The sequence below is a fragment of the Sitodiplosis mosellana genome, unplaced genomic scaffold (assembly GCF_009176505.1).
Source record: "Sitodiplosis mosellana isolate CC-2019 unplaced genomic scaffold, AAFC_SMos_1.0 Smas_scaffold_2, whole genome shotgun sequence".
Lineage (NCBI taxonomy): Eukaryota > Metazoa > Arthropoda > Insecta > Diptera > Cecidomyiidae > Sitodiplosis > Sitodiplosis mosellana.
This window is the reverse complement of record NW_022595245.1, coordinates 7,054,051-7,067,642: the sequence shown is the minus strand read 5'-3', so window position 1 is coordinate 7,067,642 and position 13,592 is coordinate 7,054,051. Positions and strand designations below refer to the sequence as shown.

General features: G+C 35.9%; 2 protein-coding genes across 5 annotated transcripts; both read left to right on the top strand.

Annotated features, from left to right (window-relative positions):
* Window positions 1-1,300: 1,300 nt before the first annotated feature.
* On the top strand, window positions 1,301-3,242 carry LOC129565203 (GATA zinc finger domain-containing protein 14-like). Its single transcript, XM_055439791.1, has 2 exons — window positions 1,301-1,539; window positions 1,865-3,242. The coding sequence occupies exon 2, from the start codon at window positions 1,880-1,882 to the stop codon at window positions 2,987-2,989; it is 1,110 nt and encodes a 369-aa protein (XP_055295766.1). The 5' UTR covers window positions 1,301-1,539; window positions 1,865-1,879; the 3' UTR covers window positions 2,990-3,242.
* Window positions 3,243-3,554: 312 nt separating this feature from the next.
* On the top strand, window positions 3,555-9,782 carry LOC129565199 (zinc finger protein 391-like). Of its 4 annotated transcripts, none has more exons than XM_055439775.1 (5): window positions 3,555-3,944; window positions 6,910-7,521; window positions 7,590-8,186; window positions 8,287-8,343; window positions 8,477-9,782. In XM_055439775.1, the coding sequence occupies exons 2-5, from the start codon at window positions 6,927-6,929 to the stop codon at window positions 8,860-8,862; spliced, it is 1,635 nt and encodes a 544-aa protein (XP_055295750.1). In that variant the 5' UTR covers window positions 3,555-3,944; window positions 6,910-6,926; the 3' UTR covers window positions 8,863-9,782. The 4 variants fall into 4 exon arrangements, with proteins under 4 accessions (XP_055295750.1, XP_055295752.1, XP_055295751.1 ...); XM_055439777.1 differs by lacking the exon at window positions 3,555-3,944 and adding an exon at window positions 4,405-4,612; XM_055439776.1 differs by lacking the exon at window positions 3,555-3,944 and adding an exon at window positions 4,405-4,723.
* The last annotated feature ends 3,810 nt before the right edge of the window (window positions 9,783-13,592 follow it).

The window sequence follows — 13,592 nt, the reverse complement described above, 5'->3', positions numbered from 1 at the left end:
ATTCCGCATGGAAAATCTTTCTATGAAACCAAAAAGCTTTGTTGATCTCAATTCTTAATTAATTTAGTACGTTATACGTGAAAACATATTTTTTTATGGAAATATTGGAACACATACGCTTTAAGTTTTATTAAAACACACCCAGGCTGTCAATTTAATTTACAATTCTACCATTTTTGATCAATTCATATATAAAATATAATATAAAAGCACATGTCTAAGATCCTCACACCTTACGTGGCTTTTTGTTGCTGGTCTTTGTGGTCCACGATAAATGCACATCTGAATAGATATTGATTGGTTCTTTCAACAAATTACTATTCAATTGTAAGTCATTTGATGTAATAATAATCCCATTATGGTATTCTTTCTTCATGGCCAGATTGGATTGTCCGCTTGTAAAGGTTTGTTTCAACGTTTTGATGTACCTAACAATGATTCATTTAATAAAGTAATTTTTTTTAAATTCAAAATTGATATTTTTACTGTTGAGTGTGATGTGCTAAATACTCAAAACGGGTACGAAACTCGTTTAGCTTCTTTGTCGTTTTTTTTGCCTGTTTATTAGCTTTTGAAATAATGATTGTGATTTTATCCTTGAGATCATTGTTGACTTTTGAGATCCACAACAATTGCACATTCGAATTGAAATTGGGCGGATTTTGTAATAAATTGGCAGTCAATTGGATGACATTTGATGTGGAAATATTTATTTTATTGCTACGCCCAAAAATGTTTCAGTGAAAATAAATCAATAGATGTCCATATGATAAAGTTTTTTCTCCAGTTTTAAATCCATTTTAAATCCATAGCACACACAAAGCACTAGATTCTTTCTAAATCGTACCGAAGTCAGCGACTATGTCTCGAGCTCAATAAATTACAACGCGTCGAAATTTCCCCGAATACGTATTGCGGTACGGACAACATGCGTTTGTTCGCTGTCGCACATTTCTGAACACATGCACACGGCGAGTATAGTATACTCTGTATACACGAATTGATAGCAACATATGTAAGAGTGGTGTGAAGTTTGCCCGATTTGAATTTCAAATTTGGAGAAACCAAACGGCCAATTGAATGGGGTGGATTTTGCTTGAAAAACATGAAATTTCGGTTTCAATTGTGTTTAATAAGCAATTTTGATGATAAATAGACGGAAATCATTGAAGCCATACACTTTATTGCAACACATTTTATTCTAACTCTCAGTAGGAATGTGGAAAAATTACCAGCACTCACACACAGATGGTGCTGTTTCGTTGGTCTCCATAAACTTATCGGAGCATTCAAAATATCTGCCAAAAAGCATACAATACCAAAGAAGAGAAAAAAAATTAAGGAGAGACGTCGTCGACGTCGTCGTCTACATGCATTCGCATACGCAGTGTTTCACAACCGTACAATGGGATGGCATGATCTAACGGGGCTTTATTTTGGTTTTGAGCACAATCCAGAGCATATTGTTATTGAGCATCACAAGAAATTCACATCAAATCACATCAAAGTATTATTTAACACAACCAAAAGCAAACGCACGTAAGTAAAACAACAACAACAACAAAGAAAGTGTTTTTTTTTCTTCTGCAATCGTAATATCAATCAAATCAAAAATCGAATATTTATTGTGATTTACATCATTTTGGTGAAACATTAAATTTGTCATCAAGTCGCCTCGCCGACGACGACGATGACGGTTTAAATGACAAAATTCCGACGCAATTTACACATAGCAAAATGTGTAATAATGATTCAGCAGTCATAGTATATAGCTAGCACACATAACAGTATTTTTGTTGTTGCATTTGCAATAAATGGGAATTTGGCGCTGACGTTTTTTTTGCTTTCTTTCTCTCATATCTAGATTTTTCGATTAAACATGGACTACGGCTGTGACGTGTCCAATCGCTATACAGGCTACTTGGATAGCAGTGACCATGGCACTTCAATGAACTCAGCGATGAATAAAAATAAGCGTAAAACGAAAAAGAAGCGGCGACCAAAGAATCAAAAATTCGTTGACGAAAACACCGATACCGAACAATTGAACCAGTGTCCAGATATTGAACAGTCGAATCAGAACAACAGCACCGAACCGCTTGAACAAAACACCGCTTTTCCAGTTGGAATTGGCGATGGAGTGGATAATCAGAAAACATTTTTGACTGATGGTGCACCTGATGTAAACCGTATGAACGAACCGATGCAACATGAAACTGTACCAAACACCGTTGACTTCCAAAAGAGTCTACCAAGTTGCGATTCACCAATGCAGTCGGACAAAATACACTATGACGTCAAAGACACAAACGAAAGCAATACCACGATGGATGATTTGAATGCACAGCAGACCAAGTGGAGTGTTATTTGTTTTGAAGAAGAAAAATCTTTGATGGCATCGGAATCACAGAACGATGACCGCACACAAAAAGCAATACATGAACCGGAATTGATCTTCCATGAGCAACGCTTCAACTACCCGACAATTTACTTCTACAACTCGAATTTTGGCAATAAAAATCGACGAACAGTGGACTGGCATGATTCGGGTCGTCGTTCAAGAAATGATGGCTCTGTCAATCGAAATAACGAGGCCGTTTGGTCCAACCGAAACAAAGAAGTCTACAGAAACAATGAAGTCAATCGAAACCATGAAGTGAACAGAAGAAATGAGACGAACGTCGAAAAGAAACCGAAGCGCCGAAATCAATACCAAAATCGTAGACAAAAGCATCGATTGAATGAGTCTGATGACAACAACCATCAGCGTAGCAACGGTGAAACTCGTTTGGATGACGAAAAACAAACGGATTCGCATAATGGTTCCAATGATCGTGCATCTCAACAAACCGATGAATACATCAACAACGATACATCGAACCGACGTGAATACACCAATTCACAAAATCGCTACAACAAGTTCAAAAATGGCATGTCCGAACGAACTTTCACCCGTCGTCGACGACCTGATTTCGTGCGCAACGTTTGAACGGTCTCCAGAAGCAACAACAAAAACACACAATCCACAAAATATTCATCCGAAATGCAGTAAAATTACTGCGATGTCACACCTATTTACGATAAGCAATCAGCATCGACCAAATTCTTTTTTTCTCTCTGTTACCAATTAATTTACTTCTCTCATTACGATTTGAAATCATTAGTCATCACCAAATAAACCATACTAGGCATTAAGAAAAAATGAATCATGTGAATAAAAAAGCGAATCTATTGAAACCATACATGCTGATTGTGTATTTGTTTATAAATTCACAGTGTGAGAGTGGCGAATGAATGCAAGTGACAGCCAACGTACGGAGCAATCTAGTACGACAAAATGTATGTAAACAATCGATTTATTATCACACTCAGTCAGCCTACCACAACGTTATGCATAGTTCTGTCAAAAATGAAACGGTGTACGAGCGAGACCCGCTTCCCAGCTGAACAGCGGCTCATCCATTCGCACTGGTTGTCTCTGTCTAGCAACGTGTGTTTGCCGCATGCGTATAAAAATCACATCCATGTGAGTAATTGTCATAATTCACACTAACACATCCGAGCGGTTGTGCATGAATGGACGGCATACATATAGGTAAGACTACACACCGAAACACAGCCTCGATGATAAAGTGTTCTAATAATGAATCTTCAGTCAGAAGCGAGTTTGAAGACACAAGCGGCAAACGTCCTCCTTCCATGGTCCTGTCGTATTTTCGTTTATTTCGTTAACACCGATTCACCTACAGTTTTTTTTTTCGTTTTATCGTTGCAAATATTGCATTTTCCGTTTTTATTTCGGCGTAAAATTTAAATGATTTTCCCATTAAGTTGAAGTGATTTAAAGTGTATCCAAATTTGATTTTGATTGTGTTCAAAAAGTTATTGAATTCAACGTGAAGTTTGTCAAGTCGCAATAATTTACATTAAATTTTTGGCTCAAGGTAAAATCATCATCATACATTTTATCTACTTAGAATATACGACGTTTTTTATCTCTGTTCTTGTGGAAAATCGTTTTCTATCTGTTCAATCAAGGGATATACGTTTTTTTTCTGCGGCGCTGCGCTATTCAAATACATATTTTCTTCGTATGGTTTGCCATTGCAGACGGATGAAGAGATTATATATGAAAGAAAGACGTAAAAAAGAAAGAAATCATTATTCAATGCACAGGCACACACAACTACACACACTAAACGTATTTCATAAGAAAACAACGCTTCGTTGTGTTATTACTATTATTTGTTATATTAATGTAAACGAAATATACACGAAAATCGTGCTGAACCATGATTTATATCGTTTCGTCCTGCTTCGTCTCAATGCTTCGGTATTGTGTTGTGCATTTTCGACACTCGGGGCCCCGTTGTATTATTACAAATCCAATATGCGATCGTATGCAGTTCAAACAACATCTAGATAGGATGACAGTCGGTTTCGTTCCTTCTTGTATTGAACACATACTTTTTTCAATCCGTTTTGATTTAATTATTTTTGTTTTCTTACTGTAAAACTCTTTTGAGTAACACAAGAACATACACACACACACACACACATAGACATAAACGACGGCATTGTTGTTTTTGAATTTAGTTCTTGGAAATTTTCGGTTAGTACAGTACTGATTTCGTTGTAGCTGTCGTATTTCTGAACATTGGTATTTTGCGCGTTAGAATAGTTTTTGTTTTCTAAAAATATTTTACAGTCAAAATTATCGAAAGTGAGTGTGTGCTGCATGCATAATTGTGATTTTTCAACCAATATATTCAAGTAGTTTTTCAAAGTCTATGCACCAATATATGCAAGTAGAAGTCAATTTTGTAGAGAAAATAATAAAAATTTTTTTCGCAACAATCAATCTTGCCCAAGAAAAGAAGTTAGAGAAAGAAAAAGAAATAATTTGCGATAAAAGAAAATCATAACTTGAAAAATGTAAATGTAAAGCCATGAACTTTATTCATTATCGCAATATCATACAGAGAAACGCAAAATGGAACAAAAATGATGAGAGTGAAAAATAGAGTGAAAAAAAAATCAATAATTTCCATGGCACACGAGCTACACATCTATATTATCTCAGTCTGCGTAGAATATTTCTATAATATATTTAACAAAACCTAAACAATACGTGCTCTGCTTTGACTAAACAGATTCGCTCGCATTCTCTCTACGTGTAAGCCATGACATCGATTTGTAGGATATAGAGAAGAAAAAGGAAGAGAGACACAGAGAGAGAGAGCGAGCGAGCGAGTGAGAGACAGTTACGAAAGAAGTGGTTTATACTGTTCGTTATGTATATAAGTTATGTGTGCAGTCTTTGGGTCTTTACGATCTTTATATTGTTCTATTTAATTCTCGGGGCCCTTTTTTCCATAATTCCATACACACACTGCAATTATACATATTCTGTTTATTTCATCGCAACGGCGATGATTTCGTTCGCTTGATTCGAGAGCGTTCGGAGGGAAAAGCATGCATTTTACAAATCATTAAAAATAACCAGCGCTAGCTTGTATATCGCAGTGTGAATAAATAAATAAAAAAATAAAATTGTTTGAATTGATGATAAACAAAGATAAATGAGTGTGTGTGTGTGTGTTGGACACATTTAAATAAATTTTAAGTATTCGATACGGAGAATGCTTTTGAACATTCACAAATAATATCCATCAATAATTTCGATGCACTGCAAAAAGTCAATCAATGTTGTTGAATTGTTTGTGATGCAAAATAACAACAAAAATCAGTTTTAAGTGGAAATTCCACGAAAAATCGACTCCAAGCAAAAATGGCGATATCGATATCTTCTTTATCTCATTTCATTTTTAATGCCTTTACCAGTCACCCCACTGAGTTTGTGTTAATAATTTGCAAGCCGGCGATAAGTCTTTGATTGCCGTATTTTAACTACATGCACTGAACAAAATGAATGCTATTTATAATGTAGGATGAAAAACCCGTAGCCAAATATGGGTGGATTCAGTAAATAGATGGGGTTTGCATGAATTTACCAAATAATTTATGTATATGCTTTTGCTTACGCTCACATTATTTTCGAATTTTTCGGTTTAGGTTTACGACAAACCAACAAAAAAGGGGTGGCAACTTAAACCGCATCCTACATGTACACATATATGTACATGGTCGAGTCAATATTACTACAGCTACATGAAACATAACAAGTCTTGCTTGCTAATTGCAATATAATAAAATTTCTAAAATTATACGTTCGAACCCTCCTTGCAGTATTTTTGTTAAACATTTTCACTTGTGGATGCCTCCTTTGAACGAAGCAATGGAATACACTGATTTTCTACGGAAAATTTAATCTCGGAAATTCAAATGACTTTTCATCAGATTTGCTTTATTCAAAATTTCATTTTAGTGAGCATAAAAATAAATCGGATCATAAATGAGACAGTATGCTAGTAGTAACGCGTCTTCCGGCGTTTCACAATATACCGTTAGTGTATGTACTCAACTCTATGAAAAATGAATAAAACACGATGCAATGCAACCATATGTGCTTGGCACGGAATTCGAAATACATTCAGACCACATTCGTTTCTATGGAGATCACATGTCATTCAGTTCGATTGACGTTCTTTATTTCGACTAGTTTCCGATGTGTGAATGAATTATTTAAATTACACATGAATAGAACAACCGCCAGTTTCAAACCAAATTTCGGATCGTATTCTATCAATTTTAATAACATTCACTGCAATGTATTTTCGGTCGTCTTTAAATATTTACGTTTGAATATCAGATGTTAGTTGACATGTTTTTTCTACAAAAACAATAGTTTCCAATTCCTTCAATTGATATTTCAAGCCAATCAATAGTTTTTCATTTCCATTCCTAATATTTCTCATTCTAAATTTTTTTTTGCTATTCTCTTTATAGAAAATTCCAAATGAAAAATGGAGGTGCAAATATCGCCGGCTCCCCAGTTTAATGGCAGCAATCAAAGTATGATCCGTACTGCGGCATCTTCACAATCATACGAACCGACATCGAAACGCTTCAAGTCAGACTTGACCTTTCAGTGCATTGTATGCAGCAATGTTTACGATGACCCAAACATTTTGTACGAACACATGAAAATGAAGCATCAGGAGCTGTACGAAGGCGAAGACGGTGAAAATGGTTTCGAAAGTGATTCAGAGCATGAGCTCAGTGATGAAGAGTACTTAGATTTATCGCGATTGCTGGAACCAATTTGTGAACTAAGGCAGATGGATGATGAAGATGACGACGACCATGACAACGAAAATGCACCACAACGGCCCAGTTTGCTTCAACCCACTAACGTAATTGCACAACTGATGCAAAATAATATGCTTGGAATGCCGTTGAACGAAGAGCAACTTCGGCTACAGATTCAGTTACAAATGCAGCTACAACATCACCTGTTACAATTGCAAGCGAACAATAAAAACCAACAGCCAAAGCAGCAGCAAAATGGACAACGAAAATCGTCGAATAATCGAAGCAAAGAAAAAGCATTGTCATTACGTAAGTTGGAAATAAAATTGAAATTGCAATGACCTTCGAAAATTAATTGAATTTGTTTTTGATTGTAGCACAAGGTCCAGGTCGAGGTCGTCGACGAGAGTTACCCACATTGAATGGTCAAGCACCACCGCCTGAATCCTGTTTGTTTCAATGCACCCAATGTGACAGCTCATTCATATTCGCTGGCGATTTGGCCAAGCACGTTCGTTCGCACACACAAAACAAGCCATACCAGTGCAGCATTTGTCAAAAGTCATTTACTCATATAGGCAGCCTGAATACACACATCCGTATTCACAGCGGGGAAAAACCGTATAAATGTAAACTTTGCACAAAATGCTTTACTCAATCAAGTAGTTTGATGGTTCACATGCGATCGCATGCAACGCGAAAGCCACACCAGTGTGAGGTGTGTGAAAAGGGTTTTGTGAATTCGAGCAGCTTAATTTTGCACATGAAATCGCACAGCGAAGGTGATCCATTCGCATGCAAAGACTGCGACAAACGATTCAAAACGGCCACACTGTTGGCGGAACATCAACTCACGCACACCGACACCTATCTCTATCAATGTTCGATCTGTCGCGAAGCATTCAAACAATCCTGCGAATTGGTGCAGCACATGAAAAACCACACTGGTGATAAACCGTTTGCATGCAGCATCTGTGAGTGTCTCGATTTAATTTAGATAACACATTGATCATTAACCGGTACAGAAAAGAGAAAAGAAAAAAATGACATATTTTTTTCTTCTTTTCTTTTCAGGTGAAAAACAATTTACTCAACCTGGCAGCCTGAATACACACATGCGAATTCATACGGGTAACTATTTTGATGAGCTTATCTGTTGATCTCGTTATAACGAGAAGAACACCTTGAAAAATTAAAAATCAAATATAAAACAGATTCAAGTCATTCTGCGAATAAAAACTCATAATTTGCATCAATATTCCAGGTGAAAAGCCATTTGCGTGTAAAAAATGCGATAAAACATTCACACAGCAAAGTAGTTTGTCGATGCACATGAAGGTGCATTCGGGCAAAAAGCAATTCCGATGCACTTATTGCCAAAAGTCCTACAGCCAGCAGTCGTATCTCAGCAAGCACATGCTTTACCACAGTGGAAACACGGCATACACCTGCAAATGGTGCAACAAACCCTTCAACGACTCAGCACAACTCATTCATCACGTCACACAAGAGCACGACAATTCAAACGGTGGCACATCCAAAGCCGAGTGTATCATTTGCCGAGAAGAATTCACCAGCGCACCAGCTTTACTGTTCCATTTGCGCGAACACGTGGAAAGAGGCGAACAGGCAACCGGCCTAGATCATTGAAAAATGAAACTTCAAAATGCTCAACAGATAGAATTCATAAAAAAATTGGGAACATTAGTTTCTGGTTATAGAAAAGAAAGTCGATAAGAACAAACACAAAGTATTGAAGATTAGAAGATTCAAGATGGCAGGGATTTACCATATGTTTTTTTTTTACTTCATTTCTACTTTTTTTTTAAACTTTTACCACTTTTTTTTGTTTCGCAAAAATTCTATAGAATTTCTTGTTCGGTGTACCGGAACACAATCTATGTTACTTTTTCTTGGTTTAAAAAAAAGAAGAATTTCCGTTAAGTTTAAACTTCATTTCGAATTTCACACCTCATTTATTATTAATTACCAAATTTTTGGATTTAGATGAATAGAAAGTTGATCTAGTATAATAAATACATATATTTTGCAATAAATTGTAAGTAAATATCATGTACTATAAGTAGTATTAATGGAAGCATTTATAATGTATAAATTTAAAAAAAACAACCAAAACTCGAATATAATCTCAATGATGTGTTGAATGCCAAATATTCACAGCGAAACAGAAACAATATCAACAAAATGATTAAAGTGAAAAGAGAGTGCACTTGTAATGTGTGTGAACACAGAAAAGGCCTTAAACATGAATGTAAATTGCAATTACAGTTGGTAATTGGCAATGTTGTATGAAACAAGAAATTGGAGTGCCACAAAACTGAAACAAAATTTGATCAATTTCAACTGATTTCTCATCGATTAATTTTATATGTCATTCGATTTTTTTTTTACTTTTTTAAGCCAAAAATAACTACCTATTTTGTCTATTTTTTGTTCTAATCTGAACAGTATTGCATTTTCATTTGTTTACAAATCATCGATAATTTCCCAAAATTCCAAAGCTAATTAGAATAAAATATGAGCTACAATAAAAAGCAACTACAATAAAAGTATTTTACGAGTTTTTAAAAATATATAGCTACAAAAGGAAAACAAAAAATACAATATTAGACAAATGAAGAATATTACTCATGAAGAAATAATATTTTAAGAGCCAGTATATTCAGTATTTAGCTTAGTATACATTGAATAAATTGATTTGTGCTCAACACAATAATTGACTATTCTGTCTCTTCTTCATTCGTATTTCAGATCGCATGTTAAACCTACCACATCGCCACTGACGCACATTCATTGACAACGTCGTATGGTTCAAGTCGGTTTCGATTATCAAATTTTCTACATGTAATTGAAGTGAACAGATCTCGCATTCACTTCTCTTTATCGCAATTCAAACTAGAAACACCAAAGTTATGTGTCGTTTATCAAATTCCAATTAGAAAAAAATAACACACAGACAGAGAAGCTTTTATACGCCATGAAGAGAGATTTCAATTGAATTGAAAACGGTGCCATTCAATGGAACAGCAAAGCTGGCCACAGAGGTCACGATAAGCAAACCCATTGATAATTGCTCATGTTCTAATTTGAAAGTACTCGGGTTGTGATCTAATATTTTTCGAATTGATATCTCCATCAATCACACTTGCTTCGACTGAAGTTCAACGGGATTCCGGATGCTTGACGCTCTTTGAAAATTAATCTTGTTACGAGCACAAAAATGGAAACATTGACTTTGCATTCTAAAGGGAAAAAATGCGGAAAAGAGACTATTATGGATTTTTATAGGAATATTAGTTTGAATTGAGCATAAAACAATGATTTGAAATCATAATTCATTGAAATGTTCGTGGCATGGAATTCACAAAGGGGAAATGGCCAAAAATAAAAATAATCAAAAATCGAATGAAGCAGAGAAGTGTTGTGACCCAAATACTAAATATAGACAAAATTCAATCCAGCCACATGATAAAGGAGAAGCAATGTGTTTACTCTAAATTTCAACGCTTTTTCAGTCAAGGAAAGACAGTGAAAACGAATTCTAATGAATAACATTGAATGAAACTTTGAAAAGCCAAAATTTGTTGCTTTTTTCAATTTCCAGACTTCTGAAAAGTTTTCTCTGACACGTGCTGAGTCAATTCTATCGTCAGGTTATCGCAAACTCTAGCTGTTTTTTTTTTGCTTTTTCTAGCTGTTATGCTTTTCAACCATATAAATATTTAGATTTTCAACATGGCAAAATTGAGTTAGCAACCATAGAAATCAAACGGAAAATGGAGAAGTTAGTCGTTGCATGAATTAATTTTCGCATTAGAAAACGATGCAAATGAGAATCTTTCTCAACAGTCTGTTTTTGGAATAGGTTATATTTAGGTGTGTTCCCATCATCATCACTATCGGCATCGTCAAGATCAAGGGCTCGACTGTGAAAAAAAAATGACGTGTCAACAACGGTGTACCATTTGGATTCTGAATAAATAAATTAAGTTGGCAAGGCGCCAATTCCCTTAATCTTCACCTCCCATAATATTTATATTTACTTCGTGTGTGTCATTGCGTGCATTCGGCACAAAGTGTGTCTCAATTTAGGTTCATTAAATTTAGAATGAATTCAAAACAAGGCATCAAAACATGTTGATTTGTCATTCGTAATGCAGAAACGAATATGAATGAATAAAAATATGAAAATAATACAGCGGATGAATGAAATGAAACAACAAGCGTCAGTTATGTGCATTGGTATAAGGGCCATTTCCATTTTGTCGTGATTTCTTTCTGGGTCAAAGAACTACATGATTCCGTAGCATCAACTCTGGCTCGAGCCTGTATATTTGACACATTCGAATGGGATTTTATCGCGTCAATGGTTTCGTAGTTTCTAGAATTTTTACGAGCTGCAAATGAACAAAAACTCATCTCATTAACAGAAATGAACGAAGACGACGACGACGACGGTGGCGGCGGCATGTGAGAATCAGTGGCGACTAGAGTGGAAAAATAAATAGTAGAAACAAATAGTAAGTAAACTAAGAGTTGAGATGAGCTTCAAAGTGGCTACAGAGAGGAAGTTATGTAAATAGGCCATATCACAGATAAACATTACTTCATATACATACACTCCATTCAGGCAGCTCGCGCGCAAGAGAGTTGTGTTCGCGTTTCTATGTCCGATTCATTTATTCATAAATGCTCTTGTGCTCTTAATCATTCATATTTTATTTGAATGGGTGTTGACTTCCACTTGCCCGTTGCCACCGATAATCACTTTGCTAAAAGGGACGCGTACGATAATTCCGCGTTCCTATTATGATAAAAAAAACGAACACCAAATGCAAAACAGCGAACAAGAGCAGAATAAAAAAAATAAAACTGGCAAAAAAGAATGAAAAATTCGTCCAAATTGCTTTCGCACTCTCTGGCATTTAGTAGCTAATTGTGTTATTGAGATGTACAGTGTTGGTTTTCCTTCCGATGCGATAATTTCCTCGCACTTCTTCTAAGCCGTTTATTTAAATACAGGCCATTCGTGATAAGATAATGTGTACGTACAGCGTACGTCGTACACACATGACAAGCCGACTGTAATTGCACAACGCGGCTCGCGAGTTTATTAAAATCTGTATTCGTTTCGTCTTTTTCTTCAATTTTTTTTCTTCGTTACTTCAATTCTGTGCGTTCATTTGTGGTGTTCCTGTCGAAAAAAAAAACGGTCACTCTTATCCTCGAATTCAATCAGCCGCATGAATTGGATTAACGACGACGTCGACGTCAACTTTTTTTTAAATATTGTTGCTGTCGTGAAATGAGCGTTTTAAAACCACTTTTATTTGCTGATAAAATGTTACACTCAATTCTTTTCGCACTACTTTTCCGCTGTGTGCTAATCTTGCTGTTGTGGGTCCCTGATCAATTCCGCGAAACACGGATACAAATGTCTGCGAATGATGTTTGTCTTCAGTCGTTGGAACTTTTGCCCGGGTCTCAAAATCCAATTTTTATATGAAAACCATAAACTAAAATAGTATTATGAAATGTATGCTCTTTCTGTCTCATGACTATATTTGCAGTGCAGTCCTGAGTTATCCCGAAGTAAGAATGAATGCCAACGAACGATAGTGTTTTGCTTTCCAAAAGCGAAAGCAATAAGACAGAAAAAAACCCAAAAGAAATGACTCTTTTCCGCCATAAGACTATTCAATGTTCTAGGAAGCAGCCGCAAGAAGCGATGATCAAAGGGAGACAACGCGAGAAAGAAAGACAGTCACAAAAACCGACGAACGAACGCAATGACTACGGATTTGTTGTTTGTGTTGTGCGCATTCATTACATCATCGTGTGTTTTTATCAAAACGCACTCGCACGAAAACAAAGTGAACGGTTTTAATTGCACTTTATGAATCAGCAACGGGAGAGCGAGCATCATATGCATTTTTCAACTCAATTTCATTTACAATCGATTCTGTATGCAAACAAACAAACCCAGCGAAAGAAAAAATGAAGTAAGTTCATAGCGAATGTTGTTGCACAAAACTTGAACGAATCGTGTTATTGCGATATGTTCGCGTCGTCGCCCGTTTTTTTTTTAAGAATCTGTTTCCGCTTCGGGGATAATATACATCTCCTGCCTTTGCTCACACACACATACATCGTCTAGATTATTTGCAGCCGTGCTATTAAAGCCTACCGAAAGTGTATCGAATCGAATACATCTCAATCAGTATATTCATCGAAAATGAATGCATTATGGTGTATGCAATTACTTGAATGCTCGTAAACGCAACTCCAAGTCCTTGTTATTCTCTTTTCATGCCAAGAAGTGCATTTTTCAAAACAACATTTTTATTGGGTTCTAATGG

What these genes read in the sequence shown, in the direction of transcription:
- LOC129565203 (XM_055439791.1), top strand. Translation starts at nt 1,880, where the DNA reads ATGGACTACGGCTGTGACGTGTCCAATCGCTATACAGGCTACTTGGAT.
- LOC129565199 (XM_055439775.1), top strand. Translation starts at nt 6,927, where the DNA reads ATGGAGGTGCAAATATCGCCGGCTCCCCAGTTTAATGGCAGCAATCAA. An exon ending in AGAAAAAGCATTGTCATTAC is followed by an intron (nt 7,522 to 7,589) that starts GTAAGTTGGAAA and finishes TTTTGATTGTAG; the next exon opens with CACAAGGTCCAGGTCGAGGT. An exon ending in ACACATGCGAATTCATACGG is followed by an intron (nt 8,344 to 8,476) that starts GTAACTATTTTG and finishes TCAATATTCCAG; the next exon opens with GTGAAAAGCCATTTGCGTGT.